Source organism: Triticum urartu, chromosome 2A (genome assembly GCF_056163025.1).
Source record: "Triticum urartu cultivar PI428250 chromosome 2A, HENAU_Tu73, whole genome shotgun sequence".
Classification (NCBI taxonomy): Eukaryota; Viridiplantae; Streptophyta; class Magnoliopsida; order Poales; family Poaceae; genus Triticum; species Triticum urartu.
The window spans coordinates 520749068-520773285 of NC_141874.1; the positions used below are offsets into that span (position 1 = coordinate 520749068).

The following is a 24218-nucleotide window of genomic DNA, read 5'->3' on the forward strand; positions in this document are numbered from 1 at the left end:
ATCATGTAACTTCAGATCAAGTTACTACTGAATCTTGTAGGTAAACCAGAGTGAGATCCGCACCAGAGTGGTACGATAATCCTATTCTGGAAGTCATGTTACTAGACCATGACGAACTTGCGAACTATGAGGAAGCGATGATGAGCCCAGATTCCGCGAAATGGTTTGAGGCCATGAAATCTGAGATATGATCCATGTATGAGAACAAAGTATGGACTTTGATGGATTTGCCCGATGATCGGCAAGCCATAGAAAATAAATGGATCTTCAAGAGGAAGACGGACGCTGATAGTAGTGTTACTATCTACAAAGCTAGAATTGTCGCAAAAGGTTTTCGACAAGTTCAAGGTGTTGACTACGATGAGAGTTTCTCACTCGTATCTATGCTTGAGTCTGTCCGAATCATGTTAGTAATTGCCGCATTTTATGAAATCTGGCAAATGGATAAACAAAACTGCATTCCTTAATGGATTTATTAAAGAAGAGTTGTATATGATGCAACCAAAAGGTTTTGTCAATCCGAAAGGTGCTAACAAAATGTGCAAACTCCAGCGATCCATCTGTGGACTGGTGTAAGCATCTCAGAGTTGGAATATACACTTTGATGAGTTGATCAAAGCATATAGTTTTATACAGACTTGCGGTGAAGCCTGTATTTACGAGAAAGTGAGTGGGAGCACTACATCATTTCTGATAAGTATATGTGAATGACATATTGTTGATCGGAAATAATGTAGAATTATTCTGTAAAGCCTAAAGGAGTGTTTGAAAGGAGTTTTTCAAAGAAAGACTTCGGTAAAGCTGCTTACATATTGAGCTTCAAGATCTATAGAGATAGATCAAGACGCTTGATAAGTTTTTTCAATAAGTACATACCTTGACAAAATTTTGAAATAGTTCAAAATGGAGCAGTCAAAGAAAGAGTTCTTGCCTGTATTACAAGGTGTGAAGTTGAGTAAGACTCAAAGCCCGACCACGGCAGAAGATAGAAAGAGAATGAAAGTCATTCCCTATGCCTTGGCCATAGGTTCTATAAAGTATGTCATGCTGTATACCAGATCTATTGTATACCCTGCACTGATTTGGCAAGGGAGTACAATAGTGATCTAGGAGTAGATCACTGGACAGCAGTCAGAATTATCCTTAGTGAAATAAGGATATGTTTCTCGATTATGGACGTGACAAAAAGGTTCGTCGTAAAAAGTTACGTCGATGCAAGTTTTGACACGGATCTGGATGACTCTAAGTCTCGATCTAGATACATATTGAAAGTGGGAGCAATTAGCTAAAGTAGCTCCGTGCAGAGCATTGTAGACATAGAAAATTGCAAAATACATAACAGATCTGAATGTGAAAGACCGTTGACTAAGATTCTCTCACAAGCAAAACATGATCACACCTTAGTACTCTTTGGGTGTTAATCACATAGCGATGCGAACTAGATTACCGAATCTAGTAAACCCTTTGGGTGTTGGTCACATGGCGATGTGAACTATGGGTGTTAATCACATGATGATGTGAACTATCGATGTTAATCACATGATGATGTGATCTAGATTATTGACTCTAGTGCAAGTGGGAGACTGAAGGAAATATGCCCTAGAGGCAATAATAAAGTTATTATTTATTTCCTTATATCATGATAAATGTTTATTATTCATGCTAGAATTGTATTAACCGGAAACATAATACATGTGTGAATACATAGACAAACAGAGTGTCACTAGTATGCCTCTACTTGACTAGCTCGTTAATCAAAGATGGTTATGTTTCCTAACCATGGACAAAATAGTTGTTATTTGATTAATGAGATCACATCATTAGTTGAATGATCTGATTGACATGACCCATTCCATTAGCTTAGCACCCGATCGTTTAGTATGTTGCTATTGCTTTCTTCATGACTTATACATGTTCCTATGACTATGAGATTATGCAACTCCCGTTTGCCGGAGGAACACTTTGGGTGCTACCAAACGTCACAACGTAACTAGGTGATTATAAAGGAGCATTACAGGTGTCTCCAAAGGTAGATGTTGTGTTGGCGTATTTCGAGATTAGGATTTGTCACTCCGATTGTCGGAGAGGTATCTCTGGGCCCTCTCGGTAATGCACATCACATAAGCCTTGCAAGCATTACAACTAATATGTTAGTTGTGAGATGATGTATTACGGAACGAGTAAAGAGACTTGCCGGTAACGAGATTGAACTAGGTATTGGATACCGACGATCGAATCTCGGGTAAGTAACATACCGATGACAAAGGGAACAACGTATGTTGTTATGCGGTCTGACCGATAAAGATCTTCGTAGAATATGTAGGAGCCAATATGGGCATCCAGGTCCCGCTATTGGTTATTGACCGGAGACGTGTCTCGGCCATGTCTACATTGTTCTCGAACCGTAGGGTCCGCACGCTTAAGGTTTCGATGACAGTTATATTATGAGTTTATGAGTTTTTGATCTACCGAAGGAGTTCGGAGTCCCGGATGAGATCAGGGACATGACGAGGAGTCTCAAAATGGTCGAGACGTAAAAATCGATATATTGGACGACTATATTCGGACATCGGAAAGGTTCCGAGTGATTCGGGTATTTTTTGGAGTACCGAGTAGTTACGGGAGAAGCAATGGGCCTTGATGGGCTTTAGTGGGAAGAGGAGAAAGGGCCAAGGGGCTGCTGCGCCCCCCTCCCCTTTGGTCCGAATTGGACTAGGGAAAAGGGGGCCGGCCACCTCTCCTTCTCCTCCACTTCCTTCTCCCTTCCTCCCCTCTTGATGGACTCCTACTAGGACTTGGAATCCTAGTAGGACTCCCATCCTGGCCGCACCAATAGCCTTGGCCGGCCTCCTCCTCCTCCATCCTTTATATACTGAGGCAGGGGGCACCCCATAGACACAAGTTGATCTTCGTGATCGTTCCTTAGCCGTGTGCGGTGCCGCCCTCCACCATATTCCACCTCGGTCATATCGTAGCGGTGCTTAGGCGAAGCCCTGCGACGGTAGAACATCAAGATCGTCACCACGCCGTCGTGCTGACGGAACTCCTCCCCGAAGCTTTGCTGGATCGGAGCCCGGGGATCGTCATCGAGCTGTACGTGTGCCAAGAACTCGGAGGTGCCGGAGTAACGGTGCTTGGATCGGTCGGATCGGGAAGACGTACGACTACTTCCTCTACGTTGTGTCAACGCTTCCGTTGCGATCTACAAGGGTACGTAGATCATACTCTCCCCTCTCGTTGCTATGCATCACCATGATCTTGCGTGTGCGTAGGAAATTTTTTGAAATTACTACGTTCCCCAACAGCGGCGGCATACGAGAGATGTGCTAGGGTTTCGTGGGTGGACGAGGGTGAGAGGGATGAGAGGGGCACGGGGTGATTCGGGAGGGGGATGAGAGCGACGAGGGCTACCGAGGGCTACCGTTCGATCCGGAGCATCCGACGGTGCTTAATCCATGATCCGCGTGATATGTTTTTGGACCAATCACAATGCAGTATCTCTTCGATGGTGTTATGACCATTTAAATTGATCGTGATCGATTAAAAATAAGATGCTAAATCATGTCAGCTTTTTTACGGCCTAGAAAATTTATAAAAATAAATAGAAAAGAAAACCCTTAGCATTGTGTCACCAAGTGTGATCTACGTTTCAGTAAAAATAACAAACTTTGAATAATACAAATATCTCTAAAAGGTATTATCCAAAATGAGTGTTTTTTTAAGACAATCATTTTTCGAGAGCCCAAAATTAGTTATTTTTGTGAAGGACCTACAATATATTTGTTGCAAAATTGGACCAAATCAATTTTCTAAAATACTAGGCCATGTTTAATGCACAATTGACCAAATGGTTGGGTGTCAAAAGTTTTGATACACCTCTGGTGAAAAAGACAAATTCCGCCGATTCAGCTGGAAGCGGGTCAAATTTGAACTGCAGCTGCCTCATAGTTTGCTCTTTATTTTTTTACAAAAATCATTTCTAGGTACATAAGTATCTATTTAATCATAGAAACACCAAAAAAAAATCCAAGACTCAACCACTAGCTAGGAACGGTCATTCCCGCCGTTTTGACCGCATTTTGAAACGGGCATAAAAAATTAAAAAAAAATCAAAAAATTGGGAAACCTTCGCATTATGTCATTATATGTGGCCAAGTTCCTAGGAAAAATAACAAACTTGTAATACGGCAATTATTTTAAAAAAGTGTTCTCAGAAACGAGCTATCACGTGTGGAGATCAATGGCTTTCAAGCCAAATGATCAATCTTATGGCCACATCCATGGCATAGTTTGTTCAAATGATCTCATATTATGCACAAGGGTGCATATTGGAATGGCAAACAATGTTGCCTAAGGAAGATTTCATTTTCTTTGGACGAAAAAACCATTTTCCATTTTTTGAGTGCCCAAAAGGAGGTTTTTTTGTAAAGGACCTACCAAATAATTGTTGCAAAATTGGACCAAATCAATTTTCTAAAATACTAGGCCATGTTTAATGCACAATTGACCACATGGTTGGGTGTCAAAAGTTTTGATCCACCTCTGATGAAAAAGACAAATTCCGCCAATTTAGTTGGAAGCGGGTTAAATTTGAACTGCAGCTGCCTCATAGTTTGCTCTTTATTTTTTACAAAAATCATTTCTAGGTACATAAGTATCTATTTAATCATAGAAACACCAAAAAAATTCCAAGATTCAACCACTAGCTAGGAACGGTCATTCCCGCCGTTTTGACTGCATTTTGAAACGGGCATAAAAAATTCAAAAAAAATCAAAAAATTGGGAAACCTTCGCATTGTGTCATTATATGTGGCCAAGTTCCTAGGAAAAATAATAAACTTGTAATACGGCAATTATTTTAAAAAAGTGTTCTCAGAAACGAGCTATCACGTGTGGACATCAATGGCTTTCAAGCCAAATGATCAATCTTATGGCCACATCCATGGCATAGTTTGTTCAAATGATCCCATATTGTGCACAAGGGTGCATATTGGAATGGCAAACAATGTTGCCTAAGGAAGTTGTCACTTTCTTTGGACGAAAAAACATTTTCCATTTTTTGAGTGCCCAAAAGGAGGTTTTTTGTGAAGGTCCTACCAAATAATTGTTGCAAAATTGGACCAAATCATATTTCTAAAATACTAGGCCATATTTAATGCAAAGACCAAATGGTTGGGTGTATAAAGTTTTGATCCACCTCTCATGAAAAAGACAAATTTCCGCCGATTCAGTTGGAAGCGGGTCAAATTTGAACTGTAGCTACCTTGTAGTTTGCTATTTATTTTAAAAAAATCATTTCTAGGTACATAAGCATCTATTTAATCATAGAAACACCAAAAAAGTTTCAAGATTCAACCACTAGCTAGGAACGTCCATTGCCGCCGTTTTGACCACATTTTGAAACGGGCATAAAAAATTCAAAAAAAAATCAAAAAATTGGGAAACCTTCGCGTTGTGTCATATATGTGGCCAAGTTCCTAGGAAAAATAACAAACTTGTAATACGGAAATTATTTTAAAAAAGTGTTCTCAGAAACGAGCTATCACGTGTGGAGATCAATGGCTTTCAAGCCAAATGATCAATCTTATGGCCACATCCATGGCATAGTTTGTTCAAATGATCCCATATTGTGCACAAGGGTGCATATTGGAATGGCAAACAATGTTGCCTAAGGAAGTTGTCACTTTCTTTGGACGAAAAAACCATTTCCCATTTTTTGAGTGCCCAAAAGGAGGTTTTTTTGTGAAGGTCCTACCAAATAATTGTTGCAAAATTGGACCAAATCATATTTCTAAAATACTAGGCCATATTTAATGCACAATTGACCAAATGGTTGGGTGTAAAAAGTTTTGATCCACCTCTCATGAAAAAGACAAATTTCCACCGGTTCAGCTGGAAGCGGGTCAAATTTGAACTGTAGCTACCTTGTAGTTTGCTCTTTATTTTTTTCAAAAATCATTTCTAGGTACATAAGTATCTATTTAATCATAGAAACACCAAAAAAGTTCCAAGATTCAACCACCAGCTAGGAACGGTCATTCCCGCCGTTTTGACCGCATTTTGAAACGGACATAAAAAATTCAAAAAAAATCAAAAAATTGGGAAACCTTCGCATTGTGTCATTATATGTGGCCAAGTTCCTAGGAAAAATAACAAACTTGTAATACGGCAATTATTTTAAAAAAGTGTTCTCAGAAACGAGCTATCACGTGTGGAGATCAATGGCTTTCAAGCCAAATGATCAATCTTATGGCCACATCCATGGCATAGTTTGTTCAAATGATCTCATATTGTGCACAAGGGTGCATATTGGAATGGCAAACAATGTTGCCTAAGGAAGTTTTCATTTTCTTTGGACGAAAAAACCATTTTCCATTTTTGAGTGCCCAAAAGGAGGTTTTTTTTTGTGAAGGACCTACCAAATAGTTGTTGCAAAATTTGACCAAATCAATTTTCTAAAATACTAGAACATATTTAATGTACAATTGACAAGATGATTGGGTGTAAAATGTTTTTATCCACCTCTCGTGTAAAAGACAAATTTCCACCGATTCAGTTGGAAGCGGGTCAAATTTGAACTGCAGCTGCCTCATAGTTTACTATTTATTTTTTCCAAAAATCATTTCTAGTTACATAAGTACCTATTTAATCATAAATACATGGTTTGGTGGCGATACGTCGAGGTTTGGGTGGTGGCCGAGGGCCCCAACTCTAGAGCGCGTAAATTCGCATGCCCGCCGCGTGGTCACCGCGTGACCGTGGTGTTGCCATGTGTTCTGGGCGGCCTAGGCATGTCTAGTGGGTTGGGCACTCCCCAGGTAGATGCTAGGAAGAAAATTACAACATAAGATTCTCACGAGGAGACCGATCGATGCTCAAACATGAATTAGCAGCCAAGTGTTTGATTAGCGGTACGGGAAATGTACATGGCTAATGGGCGTGAGTTTTCGCTGAGGATGATCAGTTACTAAGAAGACCGTCTTAACAAATTTTCAGCTCAAAAGGAGGAGCCTAGGTGGTACTTGCTTTGCAAACTACCACACTGGACATGACTACGAATATTGAAGCTCGGCTCAAAATAATAAATGGATCGAGCTGGCATTTGGTGGAGGATGGTTATTTGGGCATAGAAAAGCACTGTAGAAACTGGATACTATTTGGACATGCCAAAGTGGTACTTCCTTCACAAACTGTTGTTCTGAACAGAATAGAAAAATGAATATTTTTGAATTATTTTTAAACTAGGCAAGGAAGGTTTTTACATATTTGACGAAGATATGGCCCAAAGAATTTATGAGATTTTTTTGGGAATTTTGGGAATGACAGAAATATAGGTTGCTTCACAACCTAGGGCAAAAACTGCCACATGGACATGACACATAGGCAAAACTGATGAGATGGCGCCTAGTCATAGCAACCCACCACAATTTACAAGGCTATGACCATCTATATTGGTCGTTAACAACTAGAAATAAGGTAGCGGACTAGCGCTGTTTACTTTATGACCATTTCCTCTAATGAAATTATGACCTTTCTGACCAAAATGGTCGTTATGGTTTAGGGTTTAGAGCCCCCCAGACAGCTTTTGACCAATTGGTCTAAAATGGTCATAAATTTATGACCAATTCTTTGAGGGTCACTGACAGAAGGTCATAAGTTGACATATTTCTTGTAGTGCCGACGCGCGAGCGGGGGCTATGATTGGCAGCCGCATGGCGCGAAGCCGCCAGATGTAGGCGATGCAGGTGTCCCGGTCGGAGTAGGGCGGTGACGGACGGCGCGCGAACCATGGCCTTGAGGGACCACCTGTCTCGCGAGGCCGCCGGGTCGGTGAAGTAGCCGGCTGGTCATGCCGGTTTCAGAGTAGAGGCGTGTGGAGTCGACGATGGCGGCGGGTGACGCAAACCAATCAAGCAGAGATCGAAAAACCAAAAAGAAAACACCGATCAAAACGATCGGCGAGAGAGCGAAAAAACTCGGAGCGAGGGTTTGGGAAAAAGACTCTCTAGGGCAGCCGACCAATACGGCCGGCGGATGAACCCTAGGTACGGGCGGCGCAGCCTTCGGCGGCGGTCATGGAGGTCGACCGCCTCAGGAACGGCGCACAAGTGCGGAAGCGGCGACGGCTAGGGTTTAGGATCGACTTACGATAAATACCATGTTAGAAGGGATAGAGAGATTGGTGGAATTGTTCATCGTATTGCTTGAGTGATACGGGCACGACGGAGAAGGTGAATCCCAATTTCAGGACTCCACCAAGCTAGGCGTGTTGTTGTTATTTTTAATAATTAGATTTTTAATAATTGTGAGTTTTGGCTTGGTTTTGGGCCTGTCCAACCAAGTCAGGCCGAGGCCCATTAGGCCGGGCGCCTCACCCCTCCATATAAGGAGCTGGGGCGCATTAGGTTTGGGGGTTGAGAATTTTAGTCTAAAAATCGAGTCGTGTTTCTTTGGTGAAGCATCCCTCCGGGGACGGCGATGCCGTTTATCTAATAAAGATTGTTGCGGAGGTTCTTGTGTTTATCAAGGATTATCGTGCTTTGGTTTGAGGCGTGGTGATCTTCATCATGTTGCTTGCTGGATTTGTTTCCTCGTCTTCAGGTTACGCGGATTACTTCCGTGATTAGAAGTTTTTCTATTTGATTGTCTTGCGGTGAAAGATCGGGCAAAAACTATAGGATCATCACGTTGATCCTTATCATGTGGTATCAGATTACTAGGTTTATCACCGCAAATTTGTCCTGTTGAGATTGATCTGCTGGCGTTTGCTCTAGCACTCCTAGATTGCTGAGGCTTTGAAGATCTGCTGTGGATTGTTGTTGGTGCCGCCAAAGAGGAGTTTGCGGATCCGGCTTGCCTGCTCCCTCGCCATGCTTCCATCCGTGCTCCTACTCCATCCTACGGCTGTCTTTTTCTCCTTTTTTCTTTCTAATCTAATCATCTCCCCCCTAATTTTAAGGGGGTGGGGTCGGGCCTTATCTTGTTCCAATTAAATCATGCCACCTATGCGGGAGCACGGATGGGAGCACGTTGGGGGAGCAGGCAAGTCTCGTCCGGAGTTTGCACGTAGATTGAAGATCGGATCTGATTGATTTCCGTTTCACTTGCGACAAGATCGATTTCCTCTGTTCTCGGAATACATACAGGCGCCGACGACTTATAATTTCTGATCGATTGGACTGGATCCGTTTCTGTGGTGCGTGAAGTTCAGGATCAAGCGACGGAAAGATTAAAAGAATAGGAAAGGAACGGAGCAGCTGGGATTGCGCACGGATCACATCGGTTTATTCGTTTCCGTGTTGGATCAAAATTTGTGGTTCGCGTACGTTTGTGTGGAGTCTGGCCCATTAAAAAAATGGAGTTGTGCTGACTTGGTTTAAAGCAGATCCAATCAGATTGGAATACAATTTTGGTTTGTTTGTTACGTGAGTTCTGCTTACGCCAGCAAAGAAAAAAAGTAAAGAAAACATATCAGACCGGTTGAGCTGTAGCTGCACGTATTTGGAGATATTCCCGAATCGGACTCGTTTCAAACAACATCAGATCAGACTGACAGTTTCCTTCACAGTTTCAAAAAAAACATAGAAAAAATATATCAAATTGGACGATGCCTTCCACATGGTTTTCTCGGCTGGACGAGAACTCTAAGGATCGTGCTCGGACTCAGATAGCTGATATACAAAAGATCTTTAAAGAGATGCAGGCGGAATTAAAAAAGCCCATTACAGTTTTTCCCGCGCATACTGTGCAGCCTTCCACGAGGGTAATTTTCAAGGACACATCCGTGGTTCAGATAGATGATGTTAACGAGGCCGCGACAACACACACTGGTTCTAAAAAGGACAAGGCTGATGTTGACAAGATTTTGGTGGACAATGGTGTACCATTGATTGGGCTAAATGTGCAACTCAAACGAGTACATGGTGATGCATGCATGACAGTTGATAGATGTCAGCGTTGGAGTTTATTTCAGACTCAATGTATGATTAAAGGCAAAGCATGTAAGTTGATGATTGATGGTGGTAGCTGTACTAATGGCATAAGCAAGGCAATGGTGGCATCATTGGGGTTGTCCACGTGGCGTATTCCTGAACCTAAGCATCTTGAGTGGTTGAATAGTTGTAGTATGCTGAAGGTTACACATAAAGTGCGTGTGCCATTTATAGTTGGTGACTATGTTGATGTGGTAGAATGTGATGTGTTGCCATTGGAGGTGTGTGGGTTGTTACTTGGACGTCCATGGCAGTATGATCGCAATGTTACACATGCTGGGAGAGCAAATACATATTCTTCTGTGCATGATGGCAAACAGCAGACTTTGAAGCCTATGAAGGATGATTAAATAAAGTCTGATGTGGAGCTGGTGGTACACAAGGAGAGGTTGCGCAAGGCTAAGCCGCCAAGGTTAGCTAAGATGCAGCATGAGGAGCATGATGCACAGAGCGACATTGTTGATATTGCTTCAGCTATACCTGTAGATGACAAGCCTGTTGTTCTTGTTAGTGACAAGCCAGTTGAAGTACAACCTCTTTCTGATGAGAGGAAAGATGTTGCAGCATGTGTTACAATTCCAGTTTGTGTTGACACAGGTGTTCAGACTGATGATATTTGTGTTGATCATGTCCCAGTGCATGAGGTGCTTCGGGGTGACAAGCGCAATTTTGTTAGCACACCTTTGAGGCGTTTTGTTGGAGCAGCAGTGCGGATGCACAAAGGCAAGGATGGACATGTTCGTCAGTTGTGTGGCCCAGGCATTACTCATCTTTTGCAGGGTAGTGCAAAGCAGGTTCATGTTCAGAAACAAAGGACTCCAGCAAAGGTGGACGAGAAGAAGGTGGTGGCGCATATGCCCAGACGTGTGTGGAGAAGAAAGGCACCCACAGCTGAACCCAGTCGAGCAGACCAAGAGGGAGGATGTGGAGTGGTAGGCAGGCGAGACTTGAAGATGGCACAAAAGCGTGATTCTTTTGTTGATATCATGCCACCCTTTCCAGCAGACCCTCACGCGTTGAGGACAACGTTTTTTGAAGGGGGGGGGGGAGGATGATACGGGCACGACGGAGAAGGTGAATCCCAATTTCAGGACTCCACCAAGCTAGGCGTGTTGTTGTTATTTTTAATAATTAGATTTTTAATAATTGTGAGTTTTGGCTTGGTTTTAGGCCTGTCCAACCAAGTCAGGTCGAGGCCCATTAGGCCGGGCGCCTCAACCCTCCATATAAGGAGCTGGGGCGCATTAGGTTTGGGGGTTGAGAATTTTAGTCTAAAAATCGAGTTGTGTTTCTTTGGTGAAGCATCCCTCCGGGGACGGCGATGCCGTTTATCTAATAAAGATTGTTGCGGAGGTTCTTGTGTTCATCAAGGATTATCGTGCTTTGGTTTGAGGCGTGGTGATCTTCATCACGTTGCTTGCTGGATTTGTTTCCTCGTCTTCAGGTTACGCGGATTACTCCTGTGATTAGAAGTTTTTCTATTTGATTGTCTTGCGGTGAAAGATCGGGCAAAAACTATAGGATCATCACGTTGATCCTTATCATTGAGCCTCATGGGCATATATATAGGAGTACACTGATCTATTTAAAGTATAAGACAAGTTAGAACAAATTCTAGTCTATCTCGTTTTTTCTAATAATCACGATACTCAACACTGACTTCCCCAAGCAAATCATGGCCTGCCTAATTTATTTTTTAAACAGAGGCAAAATATTTGCTCTATATATTAAATAAGGAGAGAGAGTTTTACAAGGGGCCACAATAGCGACATGACAATTGCATGACAATTACTCACATGACATAATAAGTCCTAGTTTTTTAGCATCCACAGTAACTCAAAGCTTCGCTTCATTGACAATCATCTGCAGAAAATTCGATGATGGCGCACTCTTGTGGCAAACACTCGAGAGTTTTCTCGTTCCATATCATCCAAGAGACAACATGGTGAAGGAGGCCATTACACGCCTATTTGGGTTGTGCATTTCGGTTCATTTATCCTACCACTCAAAAACAGCTCCCACAAGGTGCTAGGCGGAGGGGTCCAAGTGATCTAGGCCAAGTATGTCGATGACCAAGCGCCAAAGCCTAATAGTATAGTGGTATTTGAAAAAAGATGTATATCCATTTCTGGCTTCTGTTTGCAGAGAGGGCAGAAACTACAATTCGCCCAACGGGCTGGTTAATTTTAAGGCTACTATGCATCTCAATATCGTCAACATTCAGTAAAAGCAGGCTTTTGGGCACCCGTGTGTTCTGCAGCAAAAAGGAGTCAAAACATATATCTGCTCAGAGAAGTTTCAGCCCCTACTGTCTCCATGCATTTTCGTGCATCACCATCACTTTATATCAAAAAATGCACAAAGCAAGAATTGTTATCTATACCGATTATAATAATTGTAGACTTGTAAAATACGCACTGGTTAACTAATCACCAGTGTTTGCCATGTGATTCATGTGGAAAATTAACAAGTTTGAGGCTTGTCATGTGGATACGAGTAGGTATCCGTATTTGTCTCTTGCATCAAGACTACGTGTTTCGTTGTTATGCAATAAGGATATGTTAGTGCATCTCCAAGGCCAACCCATAAACCTCTCGCAATTGTTCAGGCTAGGCTGTCCGGACCGTGAAAGCCGTCCAACGCGGACCTGAATCGGTCTGCGGAGTGATCCGGACATGATTTTTTTTCTTTCTGAAAACCGAAAACAAAAGTGGGGAAGGTTGCGGGAGTCTAGACCGATTTCAAGTCCGTTTCTGACCATCCTGACCCATTTAAAACCCTTCACCCCTCTCGTGTGTTTTTGGTCAGCGCCGCTCCAGAGCGCCAGCGCCCGCATTCATGCCCGTCTAGAGCGGACACGACCACTCATTGGCGCTGATATTGAAGCGGCGCGCCGGCCGAGAGAGCGCCGCCCACGCCACTTTCCGGCAGGCGACTGTCGTGCGTTCAAACGACGTCGACACGACGGCCGCCCATTCGTCCATCTGCCGCCCGCATTGATGACACGCCGTTGCCGAGGTGTCTCCTCCGGCGCACCCGTCCGCCCGTCTGCCGCCCACCGGTGCTATATAAACCGTCGCTTCGGCCCAAGCCACAGTCATCCCTCTCTATACCACTCCCCACCATGGATCCCTCCGCGGCCAAAGCTGTTTGGGACGGGCTGGCGTTGGAGTAGAAAGAAGGCCATGGCCGCCATGACGCCGACTGGCAGTCCGGTAGGCAGCCAGAGGACGTGCAAATGGAGGACGCCTCCAACGACGATCCAACACCACCCTCTTCTTCCTCCGCCGCACCCTCACCAGTGCATTGCACCCTGACCATCGGCGAGGCCCGTTCCCATTATATGGACATTGTGTGTGAGGAGCGGGAGGAGCAGTTTAGGGAGGCGCAGACCGACGCCAACTACAACCACAACCTCCTCCAGAAGCATCTACAGGCGGAGGAGCAGGTCACCGTCGGCAGGGCAGTCGCGCCGAACGCGGACCTGGCGGAGCAGGAGGCACTGCTCGAGTCCTACCGTTCCGCCCGCGAGATCCGCCTCGCCCGCTGGCAGTACCGACAACGGGTGGCGGAGGTGGCGGCCGTCGGCAAGGAGCAGGAGGACGACGCGGGCGAGGCATTGTTTGGCGACACAGACGACGAGGAGGCCGCGCCCCAGCGCCACGACCACGAAGAAGCCGGCACGTCTGCATGCGTTTCCGACAGCGAGGAAGAGTAGTGCACGGTATGTCGCCACCACTCGGGTCCCAAGAAGGCCACCACTTTTCCCCTTCTGTCGACGCCAAGCTTGGTGGGCTCAGCATCGACGACCAATTAGTCGCTTGGTGGCGATGTCGAGGCGGACAACTTCACTTCCAGGGGCTCCGGAGGCAGTGGTCACGGAGGCGGAACTGGAAAAGGGCAGTGGTCACGGACGCCGGCGATCATTTAGATTAGCCCGCCTAGCACCGCTTTCATGTATTTGTAATGAAACCCGTCATGTTTATATGAAAATCTGGTCATTTTATATGAAATCCGTCATGTTTGCACGAATTTCGTCCGGTTGGTTCGAGTTATTGTGAAAATGTATGCGGCTAGTGTTGGATGGATGCCTTCTACATCTATGTCCATGGATTGCCCCCTCACCCTGTCCGCGGATGGATGCGGAAGGTTTTTTGTAGGTTGCCGTTGGAGATGCTCTTAACATTTGCTTATACTCCATCCGTCCAAAATAATTGAAGTTCTAGCTTTGTCCCAAGTCAAGCTTGCCTAATTTTGATCAAATCTACAGAAAAATGTGATGATATCTGCAACACCAAATATATATGTCACTGAAATGTATTTCATAAAAAAGCTCATTAGACTAATTTGGTATTCTAGACGTTAGTATATATTTTCAACATACTTGGTCAAACTTAAATAAGTTTTATTTGAGACACTCCCAGAACTTCAAATTTTTGTGTGTGTGTGTGGGGGGGGGGGGGGGGGAGGGGCACTTCTGATCTGTTCATCACCTGTCATGGTAGTACAAGGAACATCAGGAATAATAAAAATAATCCAGACATGTAGACCACCTACCGACGACTACAAGCACCAGAGCGAGCCGATGTATTCATCACCTGTCATGGTAGTACAAGGAACATTAGGAATAATAAAAAATAATCCAGACATGTAGACCACCTATTTAGCAATATACAATTATCAAAGATAAGACTAAGAGATAATCCATTGTACATAATTCTCTATTGTCTATTCTGAATTATGTGGCGGGCTTAAGATAAAACTTTCTTACCATCCATTATACATGCCATAATGTGTTGTGTATATGAACAACAATATTCCACGGTTTTCCCGCTCTTCATAATGGTTCTCTCTTTACTATTGGTATCTTTTTTTTGGAAAAGGAGGTTGACCTCCGGCGCCTCTGCATCAGTTGATGCATGCAGCCATATTATTAAAAAGTGTAACAAGGTCTTAAGTTCCAAGGAAGCTCATAAACCGAGCAAAAATTAAAAAAATAAATCTGTAAAACGCCACATCCGGCGATAATGCGCCACGTCCGGTGATAACGCCCCACATCCGGCGATAAAGAACAGGCTACGATGCCTATACACCTAGCCTATTATTAATTCACCATCCAAATCAACTGAAGATATCCCGTGCTACCGTCTCCCAGCGGTTGCACGCAATAGCCAAAATCTCCCTGTAGTCCGCATGAGTGAGTAATGACCACATACAGATCCAAGCTGTAGCTCTGTAGTTAATCTGCAAAAAATTAGTGAATTTTGTCCCATTAAAAATCATATCATTTCTAGTGTTCCATATATCTCAAAATAGTGCACATATCCCTATCTGAATATGTTTAGCTATGTGTGTGTCCACTTCATTAATCCACGTCCCAAATAACGTGTTTATGCTCATTGGGGGATGAACGTTAAAAGCTATATGAATTGATCGCCATAACAATTTTACAAGTGGACACTCGAGAAAAAGGTGTTTAATCGACTCATTTTGATCACAAAAACAACACATGGAGTTACCAACCCAATTCCTTTTCATCAAATTATTTTTGGTCAAAATGACTCCTTTGTGGACGAGCCACATAAAGATTTTGATGCGACACGGAATATTAATCTTCCATATGTGCAAAGACCTCGACAATGGCCCGAAATCAATTAAGTTCAAATACATGGATTTCACAGAGAAAATTCCATTCGTGGTTAACTTCCAGCTAATTGTATCTGCCTGGTTTGAAAGTTGAACATCCATCAACCTATGGACCAGGTGCAGTCAAGCATTCCAACGTCCCCCTACAAGGGATCTCCTAAATTGGATATTAAGTGGTACCGAGTTTAATACTGTTACGACATAATCCTTCTTATGTTTCACAATATTATAAAAGGAAAGGTATTGCAGATCGTCTCCCCTAGTCAGGTATCCTCCCAAAATCTAGTAGTGGTACCATTACCAATAGGAACTTCACCCGTTGGAAGAAAGTTACTTTTGTCCTCATTAACCCCTTCCAAAAGGGTGAGTCCGTTGGCCTTGCATTCACCTGGGCTAAAGTCTTAGAGTGTAGGTATTTATTTCGCAAGATTTGTACCCACATGCCCTCGGTCTTAATAGATAGTTTGTATAGCCATTTTCTAAGCAGACATCTATTCTTTGCCTCTAAATTTTCGATCCTTAACACACCTGGTCTTTTGGTCTACACATGATATCCCATCTAGCCAGTCTGTATTTGTTCTTGGCCTCATAGCTTTGCCAGAGGAATCGGGATTTGTGGAAATCTAGTCATTTCCGTACCCTACCGATACTTTAAAGAAAGATAAGAGGAACATCGGCAAACTCGTCAAAATTGAGTTAATCAAAACCAGCCGACCTCCATAAGACATTAGCTTGCCCTTTCAACAACTTAATTTTTTTCTTTCAAATATATCTTCTATACATTTCCATTCTTTGTTTGTTAAACGTCTATGATGAATTGGGATCCCTAGATAACTAAATGGTAAGAATCCCATTTCACAACCGAACAAGTTTCTCTAGTCGTCTTGTTCTTCTTTGGCTCTTCCAAAACAGAACATTTCGCTTTTATTGAAGTTGATTTTTAGCCTAGACAGTTGCTCAAAAAGGCATAAAATAAGCTTCATATTCCTAGCTTTTGCAAGATCGTGTTCCATGAATATAATAGTATCATCCGCTTATTATAGAACGGAGACGCCCCCCTCTCCAAGATGGGGGACGAGTCCTCCTACTTGGTCACTCTCTTTAGCCCGACTAATAAGTACTGCCAACATATCCGCTACAATGTTAACAGCACAGGAGACATGAAGTCCCCCTCTCGTAACCCCTTACGTGCCTGGAAATAATTGCCTGTGTCATCATTGACCTTTATCACGACACTGCCTTTCTGTATGAATGAATCCACCTGTGATCTCCAAGCTTCATTGAACCCCTTCATACGTAAGGCTTGCTGGAGGAAGGGCCATTTGACCTTATCATGCACTTTTTCAAAATCCTCTTTGAAGATAACACGTGCAACGTTTCATGTAGGACCACAACCCCTTATAGGATTTGTCGTCCTGTCATGAAGGCAGTTTGAGTTGGTTGCACAACCGAATGTGCTATCTGTGTCAACCTATTCGTGCCAACCTTTGTAAAATTCTTAAAGCTTACATTGAAAACACAGATCAGTCTAAATTGCTCAATGCGAATAGCTTCCACCGTCTTTGGCAACAACGTTATTGTTCTAAAATTAATACGAGACACATAGCCTGCAATTACCGGCCTTGTTGCACCCTTTCACCATCCGATCATGCAACCGTGAAAAATATTTGGATGCGACCGGCTCTCATCTAAAGATAAGAATTAATTAAATACTAGTATCTAAGTGACATTAGCACAAAAAAAGAAAAAAGAAAGAAAAATCTGCAAAGTTTCACATAAAATCAAATGGCACAGGAGTTAGACGGTACTACTTTGTTAATTTTTATGTCTATATCTATACCAATATAAAAAGACTCAGAGAGGCAGATCTAATTAACCTCGGACATCAAATCATGTCAATCCAACGACCTAGACTGCTTTAATGTCGAGCGCTCAACACGTTTAGCATGCAGTTAATTTCATGCCAAATATAGTGCTAATTACATAGTAACACATAAATAATATCATATTTAATATCCGCATGCACTTAATATACTTTCTGAATTAATGTGCATTGCACGTACACATTGACCAGTAGAAGACCCAAAAGGCAGATCCAACTGATCTTGGCCATTGAACTAAGTCAATCCAACGACCTAGACTGCTCGAATGACGAACGTTAAACGTATTTAACGTGCATTTAATATCATACCAAATATTGTAGTAATCACATAATCAACACACAAATAATAGCATAACTAATATCCACGTGCAATTAATATATTACGTAAATATTAACGTGTGTTGCACGTGCGTATTTACTATTAGATGAGAAATAGCATACTCCCCTTTCATCTATATAGGGCTTAATGTGTTTTTCAAGACCGCCTTTAAATATTGACAAGGTTAATAAGACATGAGATGTACAATACTTTAAAAATTATATCATTGGAAGCTCCTTTCATATATGAATTTGCACCAAGAAAAATCTACAGCTGCAAATCAGAGTGACACGTAGGACCAACCAAAGAAAAAAGAGAGAAGTATTTTCCGCAATGAGGGACGCGGCCAGACAGTCAAGATTCCGCTAAAACCATAAACAAAGTAGCTTCACTACCGATCGATCGACGGCCCTAGATTTCCGCTGCGATTAACAATGCCGCGCTGCTGGCACCTGAGTGGATCGTACGAGCTCCCCGACCAAGGCCGCGAGCGGGGTGGGGGCAGCTGCATAGAAATTGAAAAAGAGGGCAGCGAGAAACACGTACGAGGCCAGGGGAGACGAACCCCCCTTCCTTTCCATCCCCCCCTGCTTATAATACTCCCCCACCATCGCCACAACTTGCATGCGACGCCATGACGACTAATACTACCCCTGGCCTCCGGCTGGATGCACTGCATCCAGCCCTCCCTTTCCCCGCCTTCGTTCTTTTTCTTCCTGCTCTCATCTGCCTGTCTGCATCTCCCAGTCCATGAACCAGCGATCGTAGAAGTCCCGGTCGGTGCTGGAGCACTGCCGATGTGCATACCAAGCTTGATGCCCAGGAAAAGATGCTAGCTGATGTGCCATCGGTTTCACCAGGTAGACATACACATGCTTCGATTTTTACGTTGACATCTGCCTATGCATGTGATGGTATATCTATTTTTGTCGGTGTGTACGTACCTTGCTTACATACATACACACGGATCAGTAATTGCATGCTTGGATTGTACTACTCGGGGACTCACGGATGAATTAGTAATGAGTATATATTTGATTGCTATTTTTGTCCTACCTATATAGTTAGGGATTCTTTCCCAGATACTAGATGTAATTAGTAATGGTTGTGTTAGTTGGGAACTGGTCTTTGGGGTAATCATTTCGCCCTGTTTACTCGTAGGAAAATTTAGGGGCTGGCCGGGTCCCTTTTCTGAAAGAACAAGGAATGCCATTTTGTCTACTTTATGATGTTGTCCTCCCTTTTTCTATGGCTTTACAGAGTTTTCTTCTTGAAATGTAGTAAAACGGAACCTCTAGCGGTATACATACACGTAAAGCTTACGCAAGGAAAAGACTGGTTACTGAGTAGCTTGATTGCTTCACATGCTGATAAGATATCCTTTTTCGCAACAATCCACAGGATTTGTAGATTGCCAGATCTGATCTGATTCAGCGAGAATTCTGAGCTACCAAAGCTGCTTCGACTCAAAGCTCTACCACTGCCCTATCTTGCACTTTAAGAAGACTCGATCGTCACGGAAAGAGCAGAGAGAGGTATCAAATTCCATGCTAGCTCCTCATGTTCTTGAGCGCAAGAAATGAGTCTTCCGAGTCGGAGGACATCCAAGAATTGATCAACAGTGGCCTCAAGTGCAACGCATCCACGCCAGCCGACGACATGGAGAGCGGCAGAGGCGGGGCACGAGCTGCCGGAAGCACGTCGTCGTCATCGCCCCTGCCCATGGTTCTGCCGTCCGAGCAGAAAGCACGGTACAGCACGGAGGAGGATCCCAGTCGTTGCAGCTGCAGCGATAGCTTCTTCGGCAAGTACTTTTCATTCCTCCTGCTCATGTTCGTCACCGCGTCGCTGGTGATCCTCCCGCTCGTCCTGCCACCGCTGCCTCCGCCTCCGTCGATGCTGATGCTGGTGCCAGTGGCAATGCTGGTGATGCTCCTGGTGCTGGCGTTCATGCCGACGTCAGGCGGCCGCAGTGCGACGGGCCCGACTGCCTACCTGTAGATAACTAGTACGTCCTTTTCTTGTTTTTTCTTTTGGATTTGGTGATAGGGTAGTCATGGAATCAAGTTTATGCCCATCAGTTGAAGCCTAGAAGGTACCTGCTGCTTTTCCCCGTATACTAAATGAGTATTTATCATGGGATTTGTCCAGCTAAATGAGGCCTTTGGTCAGAACAACGCCGTGACTAATTTGCGCCTTCTTTATTAACTATGCTTTGCCATATTAACACGAAACATTGTAGTACAAGGAGATGAATTTACGTATTTTACCATGATAATTGATGTTGTCATTTTCAAAAGCCATTTAATTTCTTGAATACAGAGGGCTCACTATGGTTCGAGGCTTCCAGCACCTGATTGTGAAATTTTTATTATTTTTTAATATCAATAAGCCTTCGTTATTCTCACTTGTTTCTTGTGATACCAGGCAATAGCTTTCATGTATGTTTACAGCTGCTACATAAAACATGCACCCACTTGATAACATGCATCATTTGAAGATTTCAACATGCCACTGATCATGATTTTCTTGCATACCATCTAGGAATTTCTTTGCTTCAGCAACTTGTTTTCCCATGATCGTTCCTCCTGCGACAGTGTCAAGCATGTTCTTTGATAAAAGATTTAAAGTTTTATAAAAACATGAATAATTAACCATTCTTTCATGTCATGGTTAGTACAATTCTTAACAACTTCTTTAATACGTTCCCACATAAGCGCTAGTGGCTTCCGGTCTTCCTGCTTGAAACATGTAATATTAGCATGTAGATGCATGGTTTTGTAAGCAGAAAATAGGTAATGTTAGCCTTTCCTCTTAATTAAAAATGATTAAGCATAAATTTTACTGCATTGAGATCAATATCTTTTATGTAAGCTGTGTCAGAAAGCTCAGTAAAAGTATGTAGATGCACACCCGCGTCTTCTGAAGCAGATCCTCCAAACTGGTTTAGCTGAACCCTAGTAAGTAGGTTCGGTTTTATTTTTTTTAGAACGAAGGCTTGCGAAGAGCCCGGCTTTGAATTAACAAAGCCATCAACCGGCCAGGAAATACAAACACACACGCACACCCCACGACCAAACGATACAAGGGGACACTCTAGGAGGCTTACAACTCAACGGGTCGCACAAGCTCAAAAAAATTACAGGAAAACAAAGCTCGAAGCTTGTCCTAGCCGAAGACTACAGCCAAACAGCCATCTAGGGATGAGGCACACACGAGCATGACGAGGACCTGCTTGCAACAGAGTGTGGCAAGTGAGCCCGACCAACGCCCAAGTAGAAAGACAACACACATCCGCCGTCTCTCTCGCCGCAGAGGGACCCTTCCCTCTCGCCATGGCTCGCAAGGTGCCGTACCCGGTGATGAAGCTATGTACCTAGGGTAGGGTCATGGACCTGTCCAACTTACCCTCCCCAAGGACATCTCTACAAAGAATCAGAAACAGTCGAAGAGAAACCATCAACCACTCGACCGTGGAGATGCACTCACTTCGACCACCTTGAAGACACTCGACCACCAGAAGATGAGGAACCCTCCACTCTGCAATGGTCAGGACTTAAACCATAGCATTATGAGCATTTATGACGCTTTACTATAGACGTTACCAGTAACGCCTTTCCTTTATGAACATTGAATCCTGTGTAATGGAGGGGAGCTGGGGTCCTGCCGCACTTTATATAAGTCACCCCCTCCTCTGAGACAGGGGTTGGCATCTTTTGTAAACTCACACACACACACGTATAATCCAGTCAACCGCCTCAGAGCACCGAGACGTAGGGTTGTTACTTCCTCCGAGAAGGGCCTGAACTCGTAAAACTCGCGTGTACAACTTCTTCATAGCTAGGATCTTGCCTCCTCATACTTACCCCCCATTCTACTGTCAGTCTTAGATCCACGACAGTTGGCGCCCACCTTGTGGCAGGTGTCTTAGCGACTTATTGGAGAAGTTGCAATTTTTTCCGATCCCCATCACCATGATTCCAGGCAGAGGTTTGACTGAGGGCCGCGAGATCCGTCTCGGCGCGCTCGTGTTTGTCGCCGACGACTCCGCTTGGCTTCAGGAGGCACCACTCGACGTCGACGCGCTCCCCGCCCGCGGGGCGACGCACTTTCACGCGTGCGTCCGCGGCGTCCTCCTGCGGCAACCGTCGACCCAGTACCAGTCGACTCCAACGGCTTTCTCCCTCCCCGCGACCTGCCGGAGCAAGCGCACCGGCCGGTCGAGACTTCAACGGTGGGTGAAGCATGCGGTGGCCCGCCAGTCCGCCACCCCTCAAGTCGCGGCGATCGAGCCCGACGAGTCTCTCTACGGCCTGTTCGATCTGTCGACTGGCTCCGTAGAGACTGCATCCGAGTGCGGCAGCAACGACTCGGCAGCGGAAGTCCTGGTGGTCAATGGACCACGCGGCCCTCCTGGCTTCGATCGTGAAGACGGAGGTGACGGGAACGGAGGTCCGTCGCGCGTTCACGAGGAGTACCGCCCCGAGCCTCTCTCCTCGCAGCAGAGAGAAGAACTTCGTCGCCGAAACATGGATGCCCTGCTTACTCCTATAGTTGGAGATACACCCGAGACCCAGGCCTTGGAGCAGGCTCGCCTGGCCAATCTGGCTGAGCGCACTCGACTGGAGAACCTCCAGCGCGCACTCGACGATCACGCTCGTGAACGTGCTCCTGAGTCCAGCCGACGCCAGCTTTTTCCACCTCCGGCTCAGGTATACCGAACACCGATCCAAAACCTAGCAGCTGCTGCCCGAATAGCAGAGTCGATTCAACCTTCCCAGTCAGAAGCTGGCCGAGGTCTGGCGCAGATCAGGGCCTTGCTCCGGGCAGCAGGAGAGCAGAATACGGCCGTGTCTCAGTCGCGGGATAGGATCCATAGCAGATATGTGGTCGCAGATACGGTCCAGTCGGCCCATAGCCCGAGAGCGCCCCCGAGGCGTGAGGGACGTGGAGAGCGGCGTGATCAGTACAGAAACCAGGAGCAGTATGATCATCGAGCCGATCGCGATGGTCGCCGTCGAGTGCCCACGCCTCCTCCAAGGAGTGGGTCATACGTGCCGCGGCCACATGAAGACAGACGCCCTAACAGCGTCAGAAGAGGTATTCCAGTCGACCCCAGGGAGCCAGGCTTTGATGCGAGATCTATTCTCGTGCAGGGCTTGGTTGACAGAAACAGAGCTCACGGAGATGGCCATGACAGAGGCCCGCAAACCAGCAATAGGGTGCATGTCTCTGGCCCAGAGTGCTTCAGCAGAGCTATCAGAGCTGCAGTGATTCCCCCCAACTTCAGGTTGGCGACTGGAGTCAGTAAGTTCACCGGAGAGTCCAAGCCTGACACCTGGCTCGAAGACTACCGAGTGGCTGTCCAGATTGGTGGCGGCAATGATGAGGTGGCCATGAAACACCTTCCTCTGATGTTGGAGGGCTCGGCTAGAGCGTGGCTGAATCAGTTGGCACCTGGCAGCATCTATACTTGGGAAGATCTCGCCCGAGTGTTTGTTAGAACGTTTGAGGGAACTTGCAAACGGCCAGCAGGTTTGACAGAATTACAGTGTTGCGTCCAGAAACCGAATGAAACTTTGAGAGATTATATCCAGAGGTGGATCACCCTGCACCACATGGTGGAAGATGTGTCTGATCATCAGGCAATTTGTGCTTTCAAGGAAGGCGTCAAGTACCGGGAGTTGAATCTGAAATTCGGTCGGACAAGAAACATGACTCTGACTCGGATGATGGAAATTGCCACCAAGTATGCCAATGGTGAAGAGGAAGAGCGACTGTGGAGCGGCAAGCACAAAGCAGTCGCCCACGAAGCCGGAGGAGGAAACTCCAGTCGGAAGCAAAAACGCAAGGCCGAACCAGCTGCTCCGGGTGAGGCCTTGGCTGTGGTTCAAGGAAAGTTCAAGGGGAATCCCAAAGGGCCGTGGAACCCCAAGAAAGTAAAAGATCAAGATGGAAATGACGTGTTGGATCTACCGTGCCACATCCACACCAAAAAAGATGAAGAAGGTAATTTCATTTACCCAAAGCATACCACTCGACAGTGTCGGCTCCTGATCCAGCAGTTCCGAGAGAAACAACCCAAGGAAAAGGAGAAGGAGGCAGACAAGGCTGAGAGTGAAGGAGAAGATGATGATGGTTATCCTCATGTGAATTCCACTCTGATGATTTTTGCTGATGTTGAAAACAAGAGTCGATTGAAAGTCATCAACAGAGAAGTGAACATGGTCGCTCCGGCGACACTCAGTTACTTGAAATGGTCGCAGACTGCCATTATGTTCGACCAGTCTGATCATCCAGCGCACATCGCCACCCCTGGGAGGCAAGCGCTGGTGGTCGACCCGATGGTCAAAAGCACTCGACTGACAAAGGTCCTGAT

General features: G+C 44.9%; 1 protein-coding gene across 1 annotated transcript; it reads left to right on the top strand.

Moving 5' to 3' along the window:
- The first annotated feature begins 18455 nt into the window (after nucleotides 1-18455).
- On the top strand, nucleotides 18456-20117 carry LOC125541764 (ARGOS-like protein). The gene is made up of 2 exons (XM_048705099.2): nucleotides 18456-18699; nucleotides 19241-20117. Exon 2 carries the CDS (start codon nucleotides 19400-19402, stop codon nucleotides 19838-19840), a length of 441 nt encoding a protein of 146 aa, XP_048561056.1. The 5' UTR covers nucleotides 18456-18699; nucleotides 19241-19399; the 3' UTR covers nucleotides 19841-20117.
- The last annotated feature ends 4101 nt before the right edge of the window (nucleotides 20118-24218 follow it).

What these genes read in the sequence shown, in the direction of transcription:
- LOC125541764 (XM_048705099.2), top strand. Translation starts at nt 19,400, where the DNA reads ATGTTCTTGAGCGCAAGAAATGAGTCTTCCGAGTCGGAGGACATCCAA.